Source organism: Phoxinus phoxinus (genome assembly GCF_949152265.1).
Source record: "Phoxinus phoxinus genome assembly, chromosome: 8".
NCBI lineage: Eukaryota > Metazoa > Chordata > Actinopteri > Cypriniformes > Leuciscidae > Phoxinus > Phoxinus phoxinus.
This window is the reverse complement of record NC_136883.1, coordinates 33,031,520-33,058,634: the sequence shown is the minus strand read 5'-3', so window position 1 is coordinate 33,058,634 and position 27,115 is coordinate 33,031,520. Positions and strand designations below refer to the sequence as shown.

The 27,115-nt window shown below is 35.0% G+C and overlaps 1 protein-coding gene and 1 long non-coding RNA gene across 5 annotated transcripts in view; both read left to right on the top strand.

Moving 5' to 3' along the window:
- Nucleotides 1-80: 80 nt before the first annotated feature.
- LOC307002583 lies at nt 81-7,732 on the top strand. The gene is made up of 5 exons (XR_013798501.1): nt 81-383; nt 1,823-1,882; nt 2,021-2,071; nt 4,956-5,011; nt 7,470-7,732. It is a non-coding gene; the product is annotated as an uncharacterized lncRNA (long non-coding RNA).
- A 498-nt stretch (nt 7,733-8,230) lies between these two features.
- Nucleotides 8,231-27,115, top strand: part of chd2 (chromodomain helicase DNA binding protein 2) — a 30,616-nt gene continuing 11,731 nt past the window's right edge. Inside the window, exons 1-24 of one of the 4 annotated variants that reach the window (XM_079620321.1) lie at nt 8,500-9,023; nt 9,343-9,449; nt 11,297-11,356; nt 13,288-13,522; nt 13,641-13,727; nt 14,042-14,103; nt 15,358-15,474; nt 15,860-16,036; nt 17,790-17,923; nt 18,029-18,254; nt 18,389-18,489; nt 19,335-19,376; nt 19,463-19,632; nt 19,766-19,890; nt 20,845-21,061; nt 21,148-21,237; nt 21,344-21,534; nt 22,992-23,180; nt 23,395-23,557; nt 23,639-23,791; nt 24,939-25,010; nt 26,078-26,227; nt 26,339-26,487; nt 26,610-26,799. In XM_079620321.1, coding sequence (XP_079476447.1) covers nt 13,641-13,727; nt 14,042-14,103; nt 15,358-15,474; nt 15,860-16,036; nt 17,790-17,923; nt 18,029-18,254; nt 18,389-18,489; nt 19,335-19,376; nt 19,463-19,632; nt 19,766-19,890; nt 20,845-21,061; nt 21,148-21,237; nt 21,344-21,534; nt 22,992-23,180; nt 23,395-23,557; nt 23,639-23,791; nt 24,939-25,010; nt 26,078-26,227; nt 26,339-26,487; nt 26,610-26,799 — 2,805 coding nt within the window. In that variant the 5' untranslated portion in view covers nt 8,500-9,023; nt 9,343-9,449; nt 11,297-11,356; nt 13,288-13,522. Of the gene's footprint in view, nt 9,024-9,342; nt 9,450-11,270; nt 11,357-13,287; nt 13,523-13,640; nt 13,728-14,041; nt 14,104-15,357; nt 15,475-15,859; nt 16,037-17,789; nt 17,924-18,028; nt 18,255-18,388; nt 18,490-19,334; nt 19,377-19,462; nt 19,633-19,765; nt 19,891-20,844; nt 21,062-21,147; nt 21,238-21,343; nt 21,535-22,991; nt 23,181-23,394; nt 23,558-23,638; nt 23,792-24,938; nt 25,011-26,077; nt 26,228-26,338; nt 26,488-26,609; nt 26,800-27,115 lie in introns of all 4 variants that reach the window. The other 3 variants (XM_079620320.1, XM_079620318.1, XM_079620319.1) reach the window with 3 other exon arrangements.

Here is a 27,115-nt window from a genome sequence, read left to right as displayed (position 1 = left end):
TGTCGTATGTCTATGTGTCGTTAAATTGCAGCGTTGACAGAATGCCAGAGTAAAAGTATGAGCTTTTTTTCGGTCACTGAATTCAAAAGTTAGTTTACATACACCATCATGGATGCTGCGTTTCTTCTACCCAGAATGCTGCAGTGAGAGGAAGTTGTCTGTGCTTACGCTGAAGCTCAGGGCTGTCCGTCCACTCGATCAGTATAACAGCACCGAGAGGACGAGGAGCGCGCGCACACGGAGAGAAGACACAGCGGTGACGGGTGAAGATGGCGATGCGGCGCGGTCTGAGAGCGAAGAACTCGCTAAAACCAAGAATACTAACGAAGAGAATGGCGTCGACCTGTTCAGATAAAAGAGCAGATCGCAACGGTGTGAACATGGTAAGATTTCATTACAAATTCAACTTCTAAACGTGTTTGAACGAGTGGTAAAGGCGCACCAATATGGTGGAAAAAGAGAGGTGTTGTAAAATGGCCATGATGGGGCCATTGCCAAGTACTGAAAAAGGTCATTCCGTCGATTTAATCGACGATTTTAAGGTAGAAACATCGTAAAATTGTTAGGAAAACAATGCATGGATATGATGCAGGAAGACTGAGAAGATTTCAACGGTCAGCAACGAAGAGAAACAAGGATTTAACTGTCTACGCATTTTATATTCGCTTTGTCCTTGAGAGGACAAAATGTCCTTGTAACATTCGAGAGCGGAAAAAATAATTTATATTGAAATATTGTTGTAATAATGCAATAGGGGACGTATCGTTTCCTGTCTCAACATTTTGAGTGTCTTTTGTTGATTTCAACTGATTTCTTTGAATAAACAATTTTATTGAACATCCTAATGCATTTATTGTGTGTTAATTACTGAAAAAAACTATAATCTCCCCAGCCAGATGTATATTGTTTTGAACTTGTTCAAAGAACGTTGTGAATGTATCAACTTGCCTTTGGATTTAGTACATTTTGATGTTTTACTTTATTTTAAGATTGTATTGTTTTCTGCATAAAATGTAACAGTTAAACATTTCATTTTATGGTTCTTTTCCACTTGAGAATGAACTTAAATAAACATATCCACTTGTATTTCTTGTGCTTTGAAAACATTTATGCTGTATTTTCGACGTTAAATAATAGGGTGTTGGCTTTTAACCCATTGTGGTCCACAAGAAAAAAATATATTCTTTAAAAAATGTAGAAACATGTTTCTTTTATTTCTGTTTTTCCATTTTGAACAGAGATTTATGTAAAGTAGATTTTCACCTGATTAGTACTGTTTTAAAGTATTAAATGCCCTAAATTTATACAAAAATTGTTGATAAATATAAAAAAGTCCCAATTAAATCTGTAAAATCTTTTTATTGTTCTAGTTGCCACAATATCATAGAAACATATAACCTAGAAAGTAATGCTGTTAAAATTGTCTTTATTTAAAGTGTAAAATGTTAGGTTTAATATATTATGAGGTCTATGCTGTAAAATAATTAACTGTTCACTGCTGTATAGAAAACTAATGTTACATGTGAGAGAATAAATTAAAAATAAAACATGAGCCTTAAGTGATGATTCTATATAAAAGAGGTTGCTGATTTATGTATATTCTTCAGCATATGAAGTATTGTCACATTACGTACTTTAAGAATTTTCCAACAATAGTACTTGCAGATTACCTCGACGTTAACTAAAGATTTTGTATTTCATGTAGAGAAAGCGCTTGACTGAAATAAATGTTTCTTTTGAACAGTTTGACTCCGAAGTGAGCATTACTATGTAAGATATACAATACAACACACTAATTGTCCGAAATGTTTTTTGTGTACAGGAATCGGAACAACTGGATAAAAGATGATGGGAGTTTTGTTCAGTCTCATGCCATATAAATGTAAGTGCCATTAATGTATTTACTAACCGAACTATACATTTGCGTTATTTACCTTATCATCGACCACCACTAGGTGTGCTCTAAATAAAATCGTAGGATGTATCTTCAATCTAACGAAGAATCTTTTTGTTGTTAAAGGTTCCTGATCTCCTAAATGTCTAAAGAAAGACGAGGAAACAGATTTTTGCCGTAAGTATTGCAATTTAAGAAACCCTGTATGACGTACTATATAGTTATGTGGTTCATTTACTAATGTTTTTAAAACACTAACTTGGCCTGAAGTATAGTTAGTTAATGCAATTTTTACACAATTTGAGCAAATGCATAATAATGCAAATCATCGTTTTTTTTATAAATGCAGAACATTTTCTTCAAAAATTTCAACAAATTCTGCACCGCCCCAAGATATTTAAACGGTTGTAGAATATAATAGCGAACGGAAAAAATAACATTAATCTTGGTACTAGCAATGAACTCTTTACTCGCATCGATGTTTAGCGAAATAAGATGAAATTCAGACATTCAGAACTTAAAGGACGCAAACTATACAAATAAAAATTTGCAGTTATTAATAGATGGGTTAATTTTTTGGGGGGAATGGTGTGGAGAAACACTATTTAGGCCTTCTATAACCTAAGTATGTTACAAACGTCAATTTTAATAAAAACAAATGCTGGAATTTTTCCAATTAATGTTTCATTAGACTATACCTAAAAGTAGGGTTGTGGCGATAGTATTGTTTCGATGGTAGTCTGAGATATTGGCAATGGCTGATGCCTTTGACGATATCAAGATGATTATTGGCTCGTTTTCCCATTAATGTATGAAATTATCTTTACTATTTAATGAGCTGGTATTATTAATTTTATAATATTAGGTCCTACAATTCACTTGCCTTCCCTAATTTTATAATGACGTCACCACATAACCGCACTTGCGACTCGTGTACAGTCGTTGTTAAAGCCAAGGCCAAAACTGCATCGTTTTTCATCAGCAATTCAATAGCACGTAAATAAAACATTTAATGACAATAGTAATACCAATAACAATACAATTACAAATTATTGTTATTATTATTACTAAAGTTATATAGGCTTAATAACAGGCTTTAGGTCCGAACACGGCACAATAATCGGTTGTCGATGAACATCAGAAGCAGCTTCAAACACTGACTTAAAACAACAAAATAAGAAATATTGATTCTTCTCAGTTTTTTCGCCTTCATTAATGTATGTTCCACAAGAGGAAAATATTAAGCCAATAAATTTGATATACCGTTATCAGTATGTAGATTCAGGTCTGAAAGAAATAATTCGCCGCGCAGCATCGGACACCGAATGCTTGGTCGGTTTTTGCTTTCACTTTCATGGATTGACTTGAGACTCCTTAACCATCATAACTCTCGTGCGAAGTTTGCATATTGCTTGTGTGATATCCACGGGCTCGCCTTTTGGGTGAAATTTCATTGCAACGTTTCTTCATCGCCTATTCAGTCTTTGCATGCAAAATGATAGAAAAAGATTCAAATTTTTAAGTAAATTATTGATCAAATAAGTAAACTATTGGATCCCCTCCAGCGATAATACTGCATATCAGCGATCTCGCAGGCTGACGATATGACTATTGCGCATTTCCCCAACACTACTTAAAAGTTTTTGTTTTTTAAACTTTAATTCAATGTTTTACTATTATTGCAGAGGCATTAATACTTAGAAGCGTTTAGATTTTTCTAATTTTATTTATTTAAAACGTTTTAACTATCCATTCATTTAAAACCATTTTCTCTTATTTCAACCCTGATAACATGTTGGTGTCCCTAAGTGTGAAACGTGATCATACAAACTTCACTTTTTTTTTAATGCAGTAAATAAATAATCAAAATCAATTAAGGACGTCAACCCTGCAACAAATTTTTATATCTACAATAAAAGTTCACTAAACAATATTCTTTCGCTTTAAAGAGTTTTTCGCTCAAGTTGGATTTGGGTTTAGTGTTGTTTCACGTGCCAAGCAATTATTTAAAATTTCTCCAGCATGCCTCAATTCCTGCTCACTGTGGTTTCCAGTACTAAGTTAGCCACCTCATTGCCCCCAAAGTTATAGAGCCTAATTAGTGATAACTTTTTTTGTTTATGATTGCCAAAGCAAGCATCACTATAATTACGGCTCATGTTGAGTATTAAATTTCAGTGAGTAACTCGCACTGTAATGTTTGTTCTTCATGTGAAAGCAAGGATAACTGTTATTACCTTCTAAATGATCAGACTCAATTTCACCTGGACAAATTTAAAACATAAAAAATGTATACATAGATGCCTCATAAGCGTCTGTTTCCTTGGGATGCTATGTGTAAGCCGTCCGCCATATTGTAACGATCAAAACCCGGTCTGCGAACACTCGAGAGCAAGTCGACTTGAGTGTCTTCAACCGTAGTTAGACGCATGTCTGAGCCTGAATATCTATATCTGCTGATGATTTAAACTAACACAATACAAGACAAAGGTGTCAGCTTACACGACATTAAAAAGTTACTATAGTAAAAACCTGTAATATTGAGTTAATACATGTAAGACGAACCAACACATTCTCACTTGTGAAAGGTTATCCCATTGCTTTGGGAATTTAAATCTCGGCGGTTTCACAACCAGTAGCTGCGAAATGTTGTGGCATCATTGATAACAACACGCTGACCGTTCCAAGATGGCGGACGCACCGGCATGTTGCATCGATATATACATATGTTGGGACAAAAAGTAAACAACCACCTAGCAACTGCATAGTTACACGCTAACAACCGCTCAGAACACCCTAGAATCATGGCAGCGACTTTTGCATGGAGAAGAATCTCCCATTTTCAATAGAAAATGTAGATACTATTTGGAAGATAAATAGAAAATCTTTTGACGGTAATGTAGGGTTCAGGCTTAATTCTTCCCACTACTAAACGAATGACAATGTTTTGCTTGAATTAATCATAGGGCAATGTGACACTTACTCGAGCAGCTAATGTAGTTCTCAACTGACAGTGTTTGGTTTTATACCTCTGATCTCACGATTGTCCTTCTCCCTGCAGATGACGTTTGCCTGAAGAGGAAACTGCAGCAAAATCAAGGAAATGAAGACTACTCTGTAAGTCCTCACAATGTTATTTGTATTAAGTTATTACTCCATATGTCTGTCATTTAGCTGAATCTAGGCTCACAGCTCTGGGAAAGTATTTTTGCCCAGGCAAATGTAGTAGATAATAAACAGCAGAAAATGGATGTTTCATCAAAATAATTAATTTACAATTGCTGCAGTCTATATAAAAGGAAAAGAAACAATTCAAAGCTCAAAGGAATGGTACTAAGGATGTTTTTGGGGGGTTCACACTTCCTGTCACAGTTAGAAAAGGTGTAAAGTTATTTTTTTTCCCTCACTTTGTTTTGATGACAGAAATCATTTTCTTGTCTTCAGAACCTGAGCATGCTTGGGTGCTCTGTTCACTTCATCTTGTTTTCCATGGAAACCTTTCTTGAGATCATTGGCTATGTTTCCATTCAAAGTTGAATTCATTTTGTCCGCAAAATTGGAATATCACTTAAATTTGCCAATAAAGCAGCGATTCCATCCCATGTGTTCGAGAACAACATCACTTCCTGGGAAATTGGTGCAATCAGGGAAGCCACTGTGCCTCTTTTATCCTACATCATAAATTACTTGCGTCTCAGAGCACGAGAGAAGTCATGATATCTTGCGTTCAGATTCCTGATGTTTGGGAACGCAGTCGTTCTGGGATGTCATTATACCAAATAATTCAGATGACGGACTTTGGCTCGGGCATTTCAGAATGACCAAACCAACATTTGAGATACTGTGCGATGCTTAGTTCAGTTATCCAATCACATCCTTTGAGACAGTCAACATGGGTTTTTTTTTTTTTTTTGCATAGAGGGATTTATTTGTTAAATATGTTTCCATTGAAGTTAATGCCAGTCTTACCGGATACAAAAAATATCCTCCTCAAATGAGCGCATAAGTTTTTATGCACATTTTTAAAATTTATGCACATCTTTGTTTTTCCCCTTCAGCTTGAATATTTTCTTGTGGAGTCTATTCTGCTTTTGTGTAACTTGTTTTACACATCTTTCTTAATTCTGCACTACATTTGGCCTCCTTTTTCACTGGCTGTGGCACACTTGCACCACATTTATACTGGATTTCCATTTTACTTGTGACATTTAGAGTGATGGATGGATTAAAAAAAAATCTGCTTTTGATTTTGGGATGGGTATCCAGACAGGACAGACTAAAAATGTATTATTGCACATTAAATTAGTGTGCATTGGCCCATGTCCTTTACATTAAATCACCATTTAATGTAATAGTTTTGAAGGAAAATGTTCTTAACTTGTGGATAAGGCTACTGAAATTTTCAGTAAGCAAATGCCAAACGTTTGTTGAGAAGGAAGCTGTGACTTCAAATCTTTTTCATCATTTTTCTGAAGCCCGACTTATTAAATGTACTTCATACCTTCTCTTTTTTTTAAATTGAGAATTTTCTTTCTTTATAACATTTGGGACTTGTGTCCTTTTTGTTAAAATTCTCTTATTTCGAGTTATACACATCAGTATGCAAATTTTACTGTCTGTTTGTGAACAGACAATTTGCAGTGTCGCTTCTCATTTTGGTGGTTAAGCCACAGTTTTCTTTTTGTTTCTTTTTTAGTTTTTTTTTTCATAGAAAAAACTATTCTCCGCTGCCTAAACATCCTGAATGAATTGCAACAACTTTACAATTCGATTACTTCCTCTAATACACTTAATTTTGGACCAAGTTACACTTCAATAACTTCTAGCATGTTTTTCACCTATTCATTTAAATGGTTTTCTGCTTTGTAGGCTCACCACTTGGATACAACTTTGTTCTTGTATCATTAACGTTAATGGTCATTACTAAACAAAAACATGATTTTTGGATGAAATGTACCTTTTGTGAAGCACATCCACAGAAATGATAGCTAATGACAGACATATGTTGTGTAATATATGTTGTGATTTTTAAACTGTTGGTCTATCGTAAAGCTACTTTCTGAGTATCAATGTAATTGGTAAACTGATAAGTGAACCAAATCCAGGCACTAGGCTATAGATTTTCTGGTAGTTGAAAGTAAAGGGTTTTGTAGTGTTGTTTCTTGTGATTTAACGCTTGCCGAATTTTGTGTGAAAGAGTTTCTCGCACTTACATTTGTAGGTGAATATAACGAAATCATGCAAACGCATATGCGACAACTACATAGCAGTCTTCTGTTAGCATTTTATCATCAATATATGAATAACAATGAATTTTGCTGTTATTATGCTACTATTATTATATGGACAAGCTGTGCATGTTGATGTTGAAGTTGTCCTAATTGACCATATGAAGCTACCTTGTGAGATTGACCATTGTCGCTAGTTAGAGAACCATTTAAAACAGGATTCTGATTTCATGTTGGTAGCTACACCATAGCTGTACGTTACCGTTTTTATGAAAAGCTTTAATCGCATCTTTAAAAAAACATTTGGGGTTTACATGTTTTCCCTTCTCCTTTTTGATTTCATTAAGAACCACTTCTGGACAGTCAAGTGGAGACTACTGCTTAATGAAGATGGCGGCTCATGTTTTGCTTTTGGATTTGGAAAGAAAGAGACATTTTATTTGTTTGTGATTTGCTATGTTTTAATTCATTCGCAAATGTGCTTAACAAATGAATGTATTGTCATTTTACTGCATTGTTGTTTTTATGAAATGCCTGTATTTTAAAATTTAACTATGCTTTTTTTTGTGCCTTTTTAAAATAAAAATAAAGTTTCGTGATTTGAACAATATCGAGTTGCTCTTATTGGATGGAAAATAAGAATGACGTTTCGCAAAATATTTGTTTTGCGGTTTATGTCCAAGCGTCCAACACAGCTTTTCCAGGTTCAACTTTTCTTAAAAAAAATAAAATAAATGTTATTTACTTACCGAACTATGATTTATTTACTAACAAGCTAGGTGGTTATTTAATTTTTTTTACATTTTAAAGAGTTAGTTATGTCTTTAACTGCCTTCAATGGCTTGTTTTAATTTTTGCTACATTAATTTTGTTGCATTCCATAATTAACTTTCGCAAATTATTTTCAAGCTTTATCTATTCCATTCAAGGATACACCCTCAAATTTCCTGTTGAATTATAATCACTCACTTGCCAGTCTGCGAGCTTGTTTCACGCAACCGTCCTCTTTCAAATATCACTTTTGCAAAGAACATTACATATACAAAGCAGGTATAAAGGGGATTCAAATGAAATTGTCTAAAATGGTGTCCAGTGTAGTCCAGCACTCACTGCAAAATGGCAGTCTCTTGTCTCATTTCCTGTCTATGCAGGAAGTGAAGCCTTACAGAAATAAATGTATTAACATAAAGATAAGTCCTGCCCTTTGTAACCACTGATCAGTTGTTCCACTACTGTACTTGTAGGTTAGCACTAATTTAAGGTTTTAATTAATCTGTAAAACAGCTAGTTTTTATTTAAAATAAAAGGGGTGGGTCTTTCGTGCATCACCTGAGCCCTGTGTAAATGGAGAGAACGTCAATCAAAGGCTAAGCTCTCAGAGCTGGGAAGGAGCTTTAGATGGCGGATGAACCTTGGGAAGGGGAGAGCGTTGAGCCTCGTAGGGCTCTCGATAGCACTTGTATCTCAACTTTGGTGAACTTTGAGTGCCTCTAGGGGCACCGTAATCACGCGAATTCCTTCGTTTTAGTACGTTTTGGACATTAGAAACGTTAAGGCGTACGTTTTGTGACTTTGTTTCGTCGAAAAACGCTGTGGTGTGTGCGTAGAGTGGCCAGTCGTTGTTTTCCCTGCCTTGCACTGGCAGCCATGGCGGTCCTCCATTTTTAGTGCGCTCTGCTGGGCTCTTCTCATACTCTCTCTCCCTCTCTCTCTCTCCATTCAAATAGCCATCGGTGGATTACTGTTATTATTTTTCTTTTCGAATATCATTCCGATTATTTTAATCTCAATCCTGGACTCTTTTTGATTTTTTTTTTTTATTGTTATGGCCGAAGTAACAAATCGGATATTTTGTCAGATGTGAATGTACTACTACAATCCTCCTCCTGTCAATGCAATAGGTATGTTTACATCGTTTATTTTCTATTGTTGAATTTATTTGCTTTCATCGTTATGTTTTAATCGTCCTTTGTCTGATGACGCAGTAAGAATTTATGCATGTGGCTCTGTGAATGTATTGCCTTGAAATGCCATCGACACATGGATATTTGACATCGAATAGAGTCGAGCAGGTGTCATTTCAATTCCGATGCCTTTTAACTTTAGAAATACTGTAAATATTTATTTATTTTCAATTTTCCGAGTCCAACTTTTTCCATGCATCGCAACGGACTTTTTTTTCTTCTTTTGATGGTTCATCCAACTTTAAACTTTTGACAGTTAATACCTGGACAAAAGATCATCATTAACAAATCCCAAGACAAAATCATGATGAAGAATAAGAGTAAAAAGCAGGATGAAGGCTCAACTCAAAGCAATGCTTCCAGGTACGATCTTTCATATTTTTCCTCTCTTTTTTTAACATGTCTTGATTGTTTACCTTTACAAGCATGGTTGATCACCTGTGAAGAAGTTTAAACCACAATGTATGTAAATTTAAATGGGTTTCATATCATTGACCTTGGGATAGATGTATAGCCACACCCTGATTTTGCTAGTATTTCTAAAAGTAAATTGAAGGCCTATGGGCCTTTACCAAAATTTATACTCAAGATGCAGTGTTTTGTACAGTTTTGAGCAGTGATTACAGTTATAATATTTTCACTTATAAAGTGATATTGTTAAATGACCTTGTCTGATTTGTAGTATGTGCTGCATTGCACCACTATGTAAGGTTAATGACATTTTAAACACTTTTACTTTAACATTACATGGTAGTTTAGCATTTGATAGATGCAAATTGGTGTTGCAGTTATTGTGTGCAGAACCTGTTCAATCAGATTTCATGAAATATTTTAATGAAATTAATTTTACACAAATGCAATTTAATTTTGTTCAAAGTGAAGAGTATTGTTTTACATTTGTATGTTGTTTATAATTTGAATTATTTTCTTTGTTTCATTATTAATAGCAAGACAGCTATTGCTTTTTTTAATTTAATGTACAATTGTCTTTTTTTGTGTTGACAAGCTGTTGCTTATTACAGAAAGTTATAATCACTTTAATGTGTTTAAATGTTTTATTAAAGAAAACACAGTGGTCAATACAGTGGTGTCTGATCCTAAAGGAATATTTGGGGGTCTCACATGTGAATTAAAATCTGTGTCCTATGCTTTAAGGTCTTAAATGTTTGACAAACATTTATCATTTCCTAATGACATGGGGTCTATTATCTCATGTAAATATTAATACAGTATTAGCTCAGCACTCAATTGTGTATTTCAAAACTCACACCTCTTGGAATAAGTAAATCATTTACTGTTGTATTGGATCTCATTATTATTATTATTTTTTTAATTTGTGTTATCCATATGTTCCCTTTAGTGCATTCAAATCGATTAATCACATCTAAAATAAGTTTTTGTTTACATAATGTGTCTGTGTATGTATATATATATATATATATATATTCTCACATGCATATATATATATATATATACACACACACACACGCATATATTATGTAAACAGAAACTTTAATGTTCGATCCGATTAGTCGATTTGACCGCACTAGTTCCATTATAACATATATCCAAACCAAGGATGTCTTATCCTGATTGGAAGATGCAAACAAATTATTATGGTTATTTTACTTCACTCAGTTACTTTTATTTCCATATGAAAACTGCAACTTATGAGTTGTAAATGCTATTGGGTTCATATTAACAGTAATTTGTCTTTTTACAGAAGTGTACCTATTGTTTACATATGCATTAATAATTTAGGCTAATAATTCCTTAAAATATTACAAAATGATTGGGGGACATTGAAAAGACAATGATGCCATTTTTCAAAGGTTCATGTTTTGTTTATCCAGGGAAATATCAAGGAAAAAACTTGAACAGAACATGGAAGATTTAATGATCACTATTCAGTTTCAAAGCCTCAATTAATATTTGATTTTCACATTGCTATAATAGCAATTGTCATTAAAAGTGTGTTGAACACCGGCACACACAGCTTTAATGTAGTTTTAAAGTAGCCTATATATTTTCACTTTCATCAACATAGGACATCATCAGTGGGGCTTTTACCCTGTTAAAAAGTGGTCATCATATCAGCCTTAAAACAAACAATAGCACAGGATGTGTTGATGTGTTTAGTGTTTATGACCGGGTCTGTCATTATTTTCGTGGTTGTTTGTCAAGAATTTCCCTCTGAATTGATGACACAGCTTTGAAGTCCCTGCATATGTTCCAGACACCAGTGTCTAAATCGAAAACCCCTCTCAAATGTATGTTATCTTTTTACAATTACACAGCAGTTTCATGTAATATTGTATATGTGATCATGAATTTACAAATGAACATATATGCTGACTTTTACAGGTTACAAATAATATCATCAGTGTTAAAGAGCCTAAACCAAGGCGTTATCCTCAGAATCATGTCTTCACTGTTGTTTAGCTGTGGCAGCCATTTTCTAAATATTGCTAAAGAAGCAAGAGCTGAAAAGGATACCAATTGTGATATTTTTTCCCTATATTATAGTCAATATACTCTATTTGAGGTGTTCATATAGCTTAGCGACATAAAAAGCACTGCTTTGTTTCATCACAGTATGAGACAGGTTTCATTAAATGGCTGAAAGCCCTCAAAGTCACAAAATGGCTCTTGCTTTGTGCTGCATAGCTTGTATTAGTTGCTGCATTACATAAAAGCTTCTTGGAACTACAGGAAGCGGAAGCAGGAAGTCTTGTGGAGGTCAAATGATTTCATGCTGAGTTTTCATTGGTCCGTCTCTTGGCTAGCGATAAGCAGCCAATGAGAATGCAGTTGAGAGGTTAGGTCCGCCCATATATGACGCCATCAGCCATATAAGGACAGTCTGGCTGGTACGGCTGCTTCGTCAGCAGCTGTTTCGCTCCTCGAGCACATGATGGGGGGTTGTTGTTTCTAGCAGCGCATTCCATCAAAGCACTCGATGTGCTCGCGTTCAGATCTGCGTTATGGTTTCCCATGAAAGCCATCGTATCAAATTAAATAAGCATTACTGAGACACTTTCACATGAGGTTTCACATAGTTAAGGCAGAATATTTAACCATGTAAGGAAGATGAAAATGCTCTATTTTGAGATTTACTTTTATAGTAAGAGGGGGTGGGCTTGTTTCAGACAGAAGCCATTGCGTTTAATTTTAGACTCCAAGGGCAAAGGAGAGCTGAAGTGGTCAGACACAAAATGACCTGCAAGATGATGCAATATATCTCATTTACTTTCACATTTCATAAAGGTTATTTTGAAATGGCGATTTTAATTTATAATTTTTTTTAGTAAACCCGATTGTATGCAAATGCCTCTTCACACTTGAACAATTAAATGAATCATTAAAATTCTACAGGTGTTGTCTATTTGTCATTAAATAAGCTTCTATGGTAAAACTTTACAATAAGGTTTCATTAGTTACCTATATTAACATAAACTAACCATGAACAATATTTCTACAGTATTCATCTTAGTGCATGTTAAGTTCAACATTTACTAATACAATTTTTAAAATCAAAAGTTGGACCGGTTAACATTAGTTAATGCACTGTAAACTAACATGAACAAACAATGAACATCTGTTTTTAACAAAAAGCATTAACAGATAATAAAAAAACTGAAAAATATATTGCTCATTGTTAATCCATGTTCTCTAATGCTTAACTAATGTTAACAAATTATAACCTTTTTGTAAAGTGTTGCTGCATATATATATACATTTTTTTTTAAACAAGTGTAGTTAATTCCATCTAATTGCAGAAACATTTCCCATGTTGCTACATTTATATTATATTGGATTTCCTTTTTCCCAGTTTCCAAATTTTAAAATGCTATTGTTTACAATGACAAAGACGGAATGGTTTAAGACATTTCACTTAGGCCTAGACTAGAGGACTTGGCCATTTCATTGTTGGAGATAATTGGATTTCACTTAGATTTTTTGTGAAAAGTCAGATGTTTAAGTCAGATCATTCAGAAATAGGAAATAAGTTGAAATTAAGCTAAAATAAAAATGAATTACAAACTTGCCTATTGACAATTCATAAAATATGAGATTTGTTTTGTTGTTGCAATAATTATGTAATAAATTTATGAACATGATTTACTGATGATGATGTACTGTTCAGAACCACTTGATATGTTTTCATTGTTTCTCAACATGCACATCTTTAATGTTATAGCAATTCAGCGTCAGAGGAATCTAACCGCTCTGGATCAGAGTCTGGGAGTCAGTCGGAGAGCGAGCAGGGAAGCGATAGAGCTCGTTCCCGGCGTTCCGAGTCCAACAGCACCTCCGATTCCGGGAGCCACTTTGAGTCAGGGAGTGAATCCACTGGGTCCAAGTCCCGTCAGAACTCAACACAGGTCAAAGACAAACCAGTCAGGAAAAAAGACAACCTGGCAGACGTGAAGAAGGTACAAAAATAGGCCAGTCTGAACATTAAGGAGTCCTGACTTATTCCCATTTGATTTAATTTAGCTGGTGATTAATTACTTAATCATTTAAAATGAATTGTATCCCTAATTATCATAGATGTGGGAGGAACATCCAGATATTTATGGTGTTAGAAGATCCAGTCGCAGCAGACAAGAGCCTGCCCGCCTCAACATTGGAGCTGAGGTAGGCTGGCCGTGCAAAAAAACTAATTCAACACTGACCCCTAGTGGTCACATGCGTTCTGTCACATTCTCAGTTGACATTTGCAACATGTTCTGCTTCTTGGACCAAAGTAATCATCGACATAGATACTTACTAAAGCATAAATATTTATGTTTGGCCTTGGACTCAGAACTGATCAGGCTTGGCAGCCCAAGTAGTGTAAACATGCCCTGTGTGTTGAAAGGTTTGTTACCTTGATGAATCTGAAACATGACATTTTCATGCTTTTTAATCTAGTGTCATATATTCAAAGTGGATTTTCATGGGTTTTCTAGGGCAGCAGTGATTCAGAGGGGGAAAGTCCCAAAAGAAAAAGTCCACGGCAGAAAAAGAAAGAGTAAGTGTACAGAAAGTATTACATTAGGTCTCCCACCCTCACCTTTTCCCATAATTTACTTACAAATATCTGATTTGCTGTTTTTTCTGTTCTCATAATTGTCTCCATATAAAACATACAGTAATGCAGCATTTAGATTCACCCATAGTTGTGCATGTAAATGTCTTTTAAGATCATTGTTCATATCATATTGCATTGTTCATATTCAAAAGTATTTGAGATTATTTTTAAGATATTTTGTTATATAGTGCAATGACATTCATACATTTTAAGCATGGCTAATAACAAGTATATATAAATTAGTGCTGGGCAAAGATTAATCGCGATTAATCGCATCCAAAATAAAAGTTTGTTGTTTACATAATATATGTGTGTGTACTGTGTATAATAATTGTGTATATATAAATACACAGACATGCATGAATATATTTAAGAAAAATGTGTTATATAAAATGTATATTTATATAAAATAATGTATGAATAAATATATATACAGTGTATATGCAAATATTTCTTAAATATATACATGCATATGAGTGTATTTATATATAACAAATTAATTATACACAGTACACACACATATATTATCTAAACACAAACTTTTATTTTGGATTCGATTAATCTTTGCCCAGCACTAATATAAATGCAAAAGACCCGTAATCAGTAAATATAAACTTTGATTAAAAAAAAGAAGAAGTTTTTACTTTTATTCAGCAAGGATGCATTAAATTGATCAATGACAGTAAAGACATTGTAATGTTACAAAATATTTATATTTCAAATAAATTCTTTCTATGCAGTATGCATCAAAGAATCCTGAGAGAGAGAAAAGCAGCACATCTGTTTTCAACATTGATAATAATAATAAAGCAGCATATTAATGATTGCTAGAGTATCATGTGACACTGAATTAATAATATTTAAAGTAATGCAGTTTTGTAATCACCAAAATTACATTTGAAAATAGATTAAAATAAAAAGTTATTTTAAATTGTAATATTTTTCACAATATTATTGTTTTACTGTATTTGTGATCAAATAAATGCAGCCTTGGTGAGCATTGGAGATTTCTTTCAAACGCATAAACTAATCTTTTAAATGCTAGTGTATATGGACTGAAGAACTAGCATGTTTACTTGCCTGTGCGGTGGGTGATACGTGGAGCTGATAAGTGACTTGCAGCTTTATGGTAGGGTAGCAGTTGAAGCTATTAGAGGTCCGATAGATGAAACTGTGGTATTTCTGTGTTGAAAGAAATACCTGGAAAGATGATGACTCAAAAGACGAAGAGGATGTTGAGGAAGAGGCCAGCAGTTCAGAGAGTGAGCAGGAAGAGAAAAAAGTTAGATCCAGACGACTTCCTGCTAGAAGGTAAGAGTGTAGCGAAGCCTGGCCTTCAGACAGCGCATCGTGTCTTATTAAATAAAAAGCTCATTTATAACTGCTATGTTTGCGCTGATATGATTGTGTCTCTAACAATTTAGGATACTTGTGCTGATTTATGATATGTATCCTATGTCTGGGATATGGATTAATATAATAATGGATTAATGCGTATAATATGAGCAATAAGAACTGCTTTTTGTCGGACAGCTGTCTCAAGGCTATTGGCTCATGAGTCAGGCTGGTAGGCGTGGAAATGAATCGTTACACTAGCAAACACACTAGGGATGCAGATCGAAAGGCAAAAAGCCTAGTATGTTAAATGAGTGTATTTAAGTGTGTGTGTGTGTGCTCTTTTCCCTTCCCTTCCCAGACCACAGACCAAATCATCTGCTGCCAAGCAGCAGTCGCAAAAGGGACGGAAACAGAGGAAGCAGGAATCCTCAGAGGAGGATGATGATGATGACAATGATGATGATGAAGACGATGATGATGAAGAGGAGGATACCCCAAAAAGACAAACAAGGCGACGAGCAGCAACTAAAGTCAGGTATGGATTGTTCTTATCAAGGAGCGTATGTAGATCCCATGTATGGGAGATGCCATACTTTTGTCAGATATAATAAAAAATACATTTGTAGTAGAGATGCACCGATTACAATTTTCTAGGCCGATTCCGATTTTTCACTGAGTTTGACCTGCTGATACCGATTTTAGCCGATTCCGATTTAATTTTTTCTAACCACTTTACAGCACACACAAATATTTATTTTCTTTATATATATTTTTATAAAACACCATATACTTTTACCCAAACTGAATAATAAAAACAAGTTTAAATGGGTACATTTTCTTTTCTGACATAGCCTACTCCAGTTCTTGTTAAAACACACTAGACATGCAAATTCTGTGCATTTTGGGCACTTTTTGTGTGAAATCACATGTATTTTGTCCATCAAAAGCGTGCTTTCACTTTAATTGAGCGTGAGCAGCGCAGCAAAAATATACGGTACTCGGCGCCGAAACCACCGCTTCACTGCTGCTCACGCTCGGTGCGTGAAACGGCCGTAGGCTAATTCACGAGGTTTCCTACATGTGCGTTCCGTGTGCACGTGTGATGCTGATTTTGCGCGATGTTAATCATGCGGCGCCGAGTGCATTTGACCGGCATAAAATCGGCATATGTCAGACTGACCTGCCGATCGCCGCTCATTGCCGATCACGTGAAAATCTGCCAATTCCGGTCACCAGCCGATCAATCGTGCATCTCTAATTTGTTGAAAGGTTAAATACAACTATATTTGTAATTTTCTATTTATTCATTTTGATAATTTTTGGTAGTGGGGTAAAAATACTTTAAAAAATTTTATTAAAAAAATATCTTAATAATAATTAAGATGTATACACTCACGTAAAGCCTTCTCTATCATATTTCTGTGGTACGTGTGTCTTTGCTGTCAAATCTTTACTAATTTTTATAAAGTAAATGTAAGAATATATTGTTAGCAACATTTTAAGATGAACAGGCACTGGACTAAAGCAACATGGATTTATCTGATTATACATGCGTATATTTTTTGGAAAAGTCATGTCAAAATGTATCAAATATGATTCATCAGGCTTTTTTATTTATTTATTTATTTATTTATTTTATTGGCAAAACTTCACACGTACAAAACCCAAACAAAGTGTAAAAGACATAAAACATACAACATACAATGATTGTTTGATATTATATGGAAAAATATGGAGAGAGCATGTTTCACACATTCAACATAAGAAAAGAGAAAAAAAAAAAAAAAAGGGGTTGGTTACCATAAGGGTGGAAAAGGAGGGCGTGTATGTGCGTGCGAGTGCCTGTGTGTGTGTGTGTGTGTGTGTGCCATCAGGCTTTTGAGTAACCTTTATGTTTACATCTCTCAATCATCACACAATAAAAACTACAGAGCTTTGATTAGAAAACTAGTTTTTAAATGTAACCTTACTAAGACATTATTGGGAGATATAGAGTGAAATGCATTTTATTTTATGAATAAAATGTATAATTTTTTTTTCTTTCTTGAGGATGAGCTCCATATTCTCCTGTATCATATACTATATGGACCATACAAGCCTGATGTATTAAATATGATATGCAACAAAAACTACCTAACTTTTACATCACATTACATTTTTAGTGTCAATAAATTGAAACTAGCATGAAGAATTTTTCCCCTTTTCTTTATCATTCATATTCTTATTTATGATTGACCCATACAGTATAACGACTTAGTCAAATAGTAATGATGAAGCATGTGTCGCAGTTACAAGGAGGACCAGAATGATTTCGAGACGGACTCTGATGACCTTATCGAAATGGAAGGAGCCGAGGAGCAACAGGATGACGACAGTGAGACCATCGAGAAGGTCCTTGAAACCAGGATAGGCAAGAAAGGAGGTAAAGACCTTAGCTTTTTCTCTTCGTACTTAATATTCAGTGATACACACCGCAGTTGTGCTTATTTATTAAAGCCCTTTATTCTTTTCTCATGCTCGGTAACAGCTACTGGAGCTTCCACAACCCAATATGCTATTGAGGAAAATGGGAACCCTGGAGCAGACTTTGACCCTGAGAAAGAGGAAGGGGAAACTCAGTTCCTCATCAAGTGGAAAGGCTGGTCCTACATCCACAGCACCTGGGAGAGCGTGGACTCCCTCACTCAGGAGAAAGTCAAAGGGATTAAGAAGCTGGAAAACTTCAAGAAGAAAAACGATGAGCTTAACGCTTGGTTAGTTCTCACACTAATGACATATTTCCATTTTTATATCATCTCTAGAAGAAACTGGCATTTTAAAGCATGTGTGCCATTTTTACAGCCCTGAATCTGACAGCAAATGTGTGAATTACAATTACGTTTTTTAGGTTGAGGAAAGCATCACTGGAAGATTTAGAATATTACAATTGCCAGCAAGAACTAACCAATGACCTGAGCAAGCAATTCCAGATATTAGAGAGAGTGATCGGTAAGTTCTGACTTAGTCAACATGAAATCAAAATGGACAATTCTATGGAATATTGCAGTGTTTATTATTAATAATTTACCTATGCACATCTGATCATTATTATTTTAAATTCATGTGCCCTCATAATCTTTAATAAAAATAACTTCTCCCTCTTGCAACAACATTTCTTCTCTGATGACGTGTTTACTGGTGTGCGGGCTGTCAATCACATGAAATCACAGCAATAATAAACCACCATCCAATCAATTCCCAACGGACACATTCAAGTCCCTGTCCTATATTTTTTTCCTCTTCGAGAAGCTGTTTCACTCGGATATGTCACAATAGGGAAGAAAAAACCATCCCAACTTCTGTCAATGCCCACTTTAATGAGACAAGTCTCTGATTCTCACCATGGATGTATTTATTTGATCAAAAATGCAGTAAAAACAGTAGTGTTATGGATGCTATTATAATTTAAAATTACGGATTCGCTTTTTAATTTGTTTTAAAATGTAATTTATTCCTGTGATCATAGCTGAATTCTAGTCTTCAGTGTTCAGAAATCATACTAATATGCTGATTTGATGCACAAGAAAATTATTATTAATGCTTAATTAGATGTTTTGCCTAATATTTTTTTTGGGAACCATATTTTTTTTTAGGATTCTTTGAATAGAAAGTTCAAAAGAATAGGGGGGGAAAATCTGTATTTACTGTCGCTTTTGATCATTTTAATGTATCTTTGCTGAATGAAAGTATTAATTACTTTTAAAAACAAATCTGACCCCAAACATTTGACTGATAGTGGTTGCTTTTTGCCTATTCTGATCTGTTACTCATTTTCCTTTTCTCTTATTAATCAGCAACAAGAGCAGGGAAATCACAAGCACATTCAGATTTACCCTGTAAGTCCACTGCTTTTGTGTGCACTATTTCTTATTTACTTGGCCAAAGGAGATGTTTACTACTCAAATCATTTTTGTTGCAACAGCCCATAAAAACTCTTCCACTGAGCCAGAGTACCTGTGTAAGTGGATGGGGCTGCCGTATGCAGAGTGCACATGGGAGGAAGGCACATTAATCAGAAAGAAATTCGACGCCTGCGTTGAGAGTTTCCTTCACAGAAATGCTTGCAAGACAATCCCTTCCAAAGAGTGCAAGGTGAGAGTGTGTACTAATGGAGCTTTGTTTTGTTTTCTTATTATCGTTATGTTTTGGAAAAAGGGTGATGAAGCATTGCCACGCTGTGTTATAGTTATGTGAACCCTGTCGTCTTTTTCTGCCCAAATGGAAGGTGTTGAAACAGAGGCCAAGATTTCTGCCCTTGAAGAAGCAGCCTTCTTACATTGGAGATGAGAACCTTGAACTCAGAGATTACCAGTTAGATGGAGTGAACTGGCTGGCCCACTCCTGGTGCAGGTATGTAACATACAAGTGGAGTTTTTACACAGGAGTTTTCTGCATTTAATACTTTGCATTAGGGATGTCAAAGTACAGGTCGTGTACAATGATGTTTCTGTGCATTAGGCTTTGAAGTATAAATCAGTGGTTCATAAATGGTTTGGCCATGTTTTCCCATGGTCATTAAGCCGCGATCCAAATGTTCAGGAATTTGAACCAACCAAAATTATTTCTGAAAAATGCTTGACGGACACAAGTACCATCCCACTTAACACACACATAAATTGTAAGAATATCACTAACACTGATGAATACCAGTATAAAGCCCTATTCAGATGGGACAGTTTTTTGTTGTTTCTTTGACGACACACTCCGTGACTCACTCAGAAACCCACTTTTGGGTCGCACTCGCAACCTACCGGTTGAGAAACACTTCTATAAATGAATCCTAATAAATGCAGTGTTTTATTAATTAAACAACAGTGTTGACAAGAAGGGCTTTTTTGTTCCTTTTTTATGACTGTTTACTCATTGAAATAACAAGTAATATTATCACAATGTAGAAATACTTGAAGCTAACCCTAATGTTGTTGTTTTTTAATTGAATTAAAATGTAATTGGTTAATATTAATATTTCATTGCATTAATTGTTGAAAATAGAATAATCGTGACAACCCTAATGGTTATCACTGTTATTTTTATATATTTATGTTATTATAGTGTTTATTTTTAGTTGGCTTTTATATTTTATATTTTCTGTTTTACTTATTTTTTTTTCTAAATATTTAACTTTTAGTTAGTTACAACATTTCCAATTTTTTAACTTTTTCATCTAATATTTCAATTATATTTTATTTCAGCTTTATTTCAATTAACCCAAAAACTTTTTTTATAGTTTGTGCTCATTTGAGAGTGGTTGAGTCCTTGTACATGTTTGTTCTCTTCATGTCTGGTTTCTGTTATGTTCTGTAGGTGTAACAGTGTTATCTTGGCTGATGAAATGGGCCTGGGAAAGACCATTCAGACGATCTCCTTCCTGTCCTACCTTTTTCATCAGCACCAGCTTTATGGTCCCTTCATCGTGGTGGTGCCCCTGTCAACCCTTACCTCCTGGCAGAGGGAGTTTGAGACCTGGGCCCCGGATATGAACGTAGTGGTGTACCTAGGAGACGTCAACAGTAGAAAGACGGTAAGCTAGTACACATGCTGAGACAATCCAAATGCACAGAAAAAACAACAACTATTTTGAGGTATAACGCTCTGTTTTTTTACCAGATCCGGGACTACGAATGGATCCACCAGCAGACAAAAAGGATCAAGTTCAATGCACTTTTGACCACATATGAAATTCTACTGAAGGACAAGGTATAGGAATCTTTGATTTGATCTTTTGAACCGACTCTGTCTCATGGAAATGAGTTGTTCTTCATTATTTGCACTATATTGAGTCGAGGCTTGTCTGTGTGTGCAGGGAGTTCTGGGGAATATAAACTGGGCTTTCCTCGGAGTTGATGAAGCTCACCGGCTTAAGAATGACGACTCGCTGCTATATAAAACTCTGATCGACTTTCGGTCCAATCACAGGCTGCTCATTACTGGGACCCCGCTTCAGAACTCACTCAAAGAGCTGTGGTCCCTTCTGCACTTTCTTATGCCTGACAAGTAGGTACTCGCAGTCAGGGTTTGAAAATACAAGTTCATATTTGCCATTTGGAGTCCACCATAAAAAAATATAGAAAATATATATATATATATATTTTATTTTATGGCCATCAAAAAGTTAAAATGTTAATATATTTGTCTTTTTTTAACACATTCCTTTAGAATGATATTTATTGTGAAAGCACTGTACAAATACATTTGTATACTTTGTTTAGATATTAGGGTAGAAAAACTAACATAAAATAAAATATTTACAAAATATCGCTAAGTATAAAATATTTACTAAAAATACTGTACTGAAAAATATATATTTTTTATGGTCATCAAAATGTTAATTAAATTTTTTTAAATAAATATATTTGTCTTTTTTAACACATTGCTTTAGAATATTTTTTGTGAAAGCACTGTACAAATAAATTTGTACACTTTGTTTAGACATTAGATTAGAAAAACTAACATAAAATAAAATATTTACAAAATATCGCTATGTACTGATTTTTTTTTTTATAGTCATCAAAGTGTTAAAATGTTCGTTTAACATTTTTAATAAGTATTTTTGTCTTTTTAACACATTGCTTTAAAAGGATATTTATTGTGAAAGCGCTGTACAAATAAATTTGAATTTAAATATGTTTCTGTTTACTTTTAGACATGTAAAATTAATATTGGGTAGAAAAAAACTAACATAAACATAAGAAAATATATTAAGATAAACACTACCGTTCAAAAGTTTGGGGACTGAATGGTTTTCAAGAAATTAATTCTTTCATTGTTCTGTTTAGCAAGGATGCATTTAATTGATCAAAAGTGACAATTAAGACATAATATTACAAAAGATTTCTTTTCTTTTTTTTTACTTTGTTCATAAAAGAAAGGGAGAAAATGTATGACAGTTTCCACAAAATATTAAGCAGCACAAATGTTTTCAACATTGATAATAATTAGAAATGTTTCTTGAACATAATGATTTCTGAAGGATCATGTGACATTTAAGACTTTTTGATGCTGAAGATGTTAAGGGATAAATTACATTTTATATTATATAAAATTAGAAACCGGTGATTTTAAATCATTCTGTGATCATATTTCAGAATATTACTATTTTTTTTACTATATTTATAATCAAAGAAATGCAGCCTTAGTGAGCATAAGAGACTTCTTAAAAACAAAACAAAACAAAAAACATGAAAAAATCATACTGACCCAAAACCTTTGAATCGTAGTTTTCTCCGAGTATTTTTAGATGTGTAATATTTGTAACTATTCTCTTGGCTTATGTTCAATAACAATATAAACGCCAATTATTCAATTTAAGAAGCAACAAGTGGTCTTTATTAACTATATTATTAACTATGATCTTATGTAGCTGTCTTTATATTTAAGGAAGGGGGTCATAATATGTAGGGGTCCTTGGCATCAACTTTAAAACCCCTGTTTTTGACTTTGCCTCCCTTTAGGTTTGAGTCCTGGGAGGATTTTGAGGATGAGCATGGTAAAGGCAGGGATAATGGTTATCAGAGCCTACATAAAGTTCTGGAACCTTTCCTATTGCGTCGTGTCAAGAAAGACGTGGAGAAATCCTTGCCGGCTAAAGTGGAGCAAATCCTCAGAGTCGACATGTCTGCCCAGCAAAAACAGTTCTACAAGTAAGCGCTGTTTTATCCCATTTCATTCCTCTTTCCAAGGCTGTGCGCTTTGGGACGGTAACATAACTCTCTAAATCGAGTAACTCTTTGATTGAGCCAAATTTTGGTTCCAGACTCTAAGACTGCACGCTGTTGGAATGCAATGTTTAGAGAACGTCTGCTCATCTCATCATTGTTCATGTGTAGTCTTAATGTAATGTTTGACTTTTTTTAGATGGATACTAACAAGAAACTTCAAAGCCTTGTCCAAAGGCACCAGAGGCAGCTCTTCTGGCTTTCTCAACATCGTCATGGAGCTGAAGAAGTGTTGTAATCATGGTTTCCTCATCAAACATCCAGAGGAAAATGAGAATGATAAAGTACAAGAGCACCTACAGGTATGACTGTCCTATACTGGAATTCAATGGGTTTGTTCATAGGAGAATGTCATTTTCAGGATGTTTTTGATGTTTGTTCAGTGCTTGGTGCGTGGCAGCGGGAAACTGGTTCTCCTGGACAAGCTTCTCACACGACTGAGGGAGAGGGGCAACCGCGTGCTCATCTTCTCTCAGATGGTCCGCATGTTGGACATCCTTGCTGATTACCTGGCTATGAAACGATATCCGTTCCAGGTATGAACTGAACAATACTGAAAAGGGTTCAATTGTGTATCTGTTACAGCTTCAAAGTAAAGACGTGGACCCTTATTAGAAGGATGTGTACTAGGCAAGTGTAATCGACTTGCCGACTAGTAAAAACACTAAGCTGTACGCAAATTGGCCTAGAAAAAATATATTTTCCAAATGATTGCGAATACGTGCCATTGAGGTGATAAGAGACCATTTTGGTTTCAAACCATTTTCAGTGGTTTCAAGTTTCACGTGCGTATTGTGTTTAATTTTACTTTTCGAGAAATTGATTACAATATTTTCCGGAATATAAGTCACACTTTTTTTATCATCTAAAATAGGCTGTGACTTATATTCCAAAGAGGCTTATGCAATTAACATCAAGCAAGAAATACAAGCATACACGTTTGCCACTATCATTTATGTTGGTTTTATACTTTTATTTGTCATTCCTGTTCTGTCGTCTTCAATTTAAAGGATTAGTTGTGGAGTTAAGGGAACTAAAATGCATGTTTTTAGTGTTTATGTTTGTAAATATTTTGTTTTATTTTGTACAAGTATTTTACATTACATTATTTCAGAATGTAATCATAAAATGTGACTAATACACAGATGTGACTTATCTGTGTTTTTGTTTTTTTCTCTCAACAATGCAATTTTGATCACTTCTAGTGAGGTGTGACTTATTTGGGGGGGAAATATGGTACTTGTTTTTGTGTTACAGAGGATGCAATTACATTGAATTATACGAATACCCTTCCCCTAGAGTCCTTGTTCAGATGAGAATTTACGATTTTTCATCTAATGTTTTTGTAATCTCTGTGAAGACGGGAGACATTCAGAGGTGTAGTGTGTATGGCTCTGGTGACTTTGGGAATCATGTTTCAGGGTTGCAGTGTGTTTGCTCCGACAGCAAGTTCCCCGAGCCTATTTTTATCCCCCAGTTATTTTTTGAGCGGTGCCGCTTTGAGCATTAGCACAGCTTGCACCTCAATGTTGTTTTGGTCTGGCAAATGTGTCATCATAATTTTGTGGTGACTTAGGTTTTTTTAGGTTTTTATGGGAGCTTATCGAGCTGAGATGCCTAAGTTTGGTCAAAGTGCCACGCTTGACATTCATTAACCGTATCTGTGTTTTCTCTAATGTTCAGCGTTTGGACGGCTCCATCAAGGGAGAGATTCGAAAACAAGCACTGGACCACTTTAATGCAGAAGGCTCTGAGGTAAGAACCTAAAATGTGGCATGCATGTTTGTTATGTTTGGGCAGAGCTTCACTGTCTGGAGACATTTGCTATGGTTGTGATGTTCCAGTCAGAGCTCACTTGACAAAGCACTTTTCTTGTTCTGGGAATGCTTGATCCATGGGAAATACAGGCCTTATGTAATTATCAGGAGATTGAAAATATAATCATAAAGGGTCAAAGCGATTGTCGGATTGGATCAGGAAGGACCATACAATCAACAATACAATCATTCAATATAATATAAATAATATAATAAAAATAATTTCATATAATATAAATAATAAACTGTTGTTTGAGGTTCCATTAGACTGATTTATATTTTATATAAGATTTATTTGTATTTAAGTAGTGATGCAATATCATTATTAAGCCATTTAAGGGTAAAATGTGTCACTTTTGCACTTCAAGTGTCACCAAAAATAACAAAGCAAAAATAATGATTTTCTCTGATCACGTCCCCTGTCTGCTATTGGTCAGTCAAACAAATTAGACCTCAGACAAGCTTTTTGAGGAAATCAACCTACTTTGTTTATAATATACTAAATATATATATAGATATAGTTAGCATATTGAAGTAACTTGGCAGATTTTCAACCAGCTTTGTATTGTTACAATGTAAATGTTAAAGAACAATGTTCTCTTTCTTTGTGTTACCTGCACCTATATACAGTATATCCCTTTTATTAGTCTACAAAAGACTTTTGACAGCTTGAAACTACTTGAAAACTAAATATCGTACTTTTGCATTTTTGTGTACCTGCTTATTGACAGTCGGATCAAGCACAGTGCATTATGGGTGTAGAAGTTTTTTTGTCAAATGGGAACGCCACTGTTCTTTTTAGGTTTTCTCTAGTCATATAGCACTGATTAACTTTTTTTTTTTAAATCACCTTTCTGCATAGACAGCCAAAGGTTTTTTAGATGCCCATCTTGTCAGCAGTGAATTTCCCCTTTAACCTAGAATAGGAGGCATATATTTCAGTATTAATTAAAAAGAGACAAGCATTTGGCACTTGTTCTCACTGGCCATCTGTGTCGTCTTCAGGACTTCTGTTTCCTGCTGTCCACCCGAGCTGGAGGGCTTGGGATTAACCTGGCCTCAGCCGACACAGTGGTTATCTTTGACTCGGACTGGAACCCACAGAATGATCTTCAAGCCCAGGCCAGAGCCCACAGGATTGGCCAGAAAAAGCAAGTAAGTAGAGCTCAAACCTTTGACCTAATGTGTAACTTCACTTATTGCTGAATGAACTCACAAGTAGCAGTACTTAGATTGCATTGAAATGTATTTGGTTTCTTTGCATAGGTGAATATCTATCGTCTGGTCACAAAAAACACTGTGGAGGAAGACATTATTGAAAGAGCGAAAAAGAAGATGGTTCTAGACCATCTTGTCATTCAGAGAATGGACACAACTGGGCGAACCGTACTGGATAACAACTCGGCAAATTCAAAGTGAGAACCGCAAAAATTAAATATAATAGGCCTAAATGTAATTTCTCTGGTCAAGATGTTTTAAGCATTCATTGAAATGACTAAACATTTACCGCATAATAATTATTGTTGGCCGTTTCCAGTTCAAACCCCTTCAATAAAGAAGAACTGACTGCAATCTTGAAGTTTGGAGCAGAGGATCTGTTCAAGGAACCTGAGGGAGAGGAATCAGAACCACAGGAAATGGACATTGATGAGATCTTGCGGCTTGCTGAAACCAGAGAGAGTGATCAGGGATCTAGTGCCACCGATGAGCTTCTGTCACAGTTTAAGGTACTCAGGAGTCTATTAAATCTTTTAATGTTTCTGTGGGTTTTTAGAAAGTCTTAATTCGCCCTTTCGCCCACAAATTAAGGCCTTAAAGTGTAACTCCGCCAATGTCGGTTGTAAATGTAAATTAACAATGTTTACTCTGTTACATGGACTGAGAAATTCACGTTTGTTTGTCAACAAAAGTCCGCCCTTCCGTTTGGCCTTAAACACTGTGTTCGTATGCGCTGGATCCTTCACTGGAGTGGAAACATTTACTCTTTGAATTCTTGCACCCGAGAACAATACAAGTTGACACCATTATGACTAAAAGTTTGCT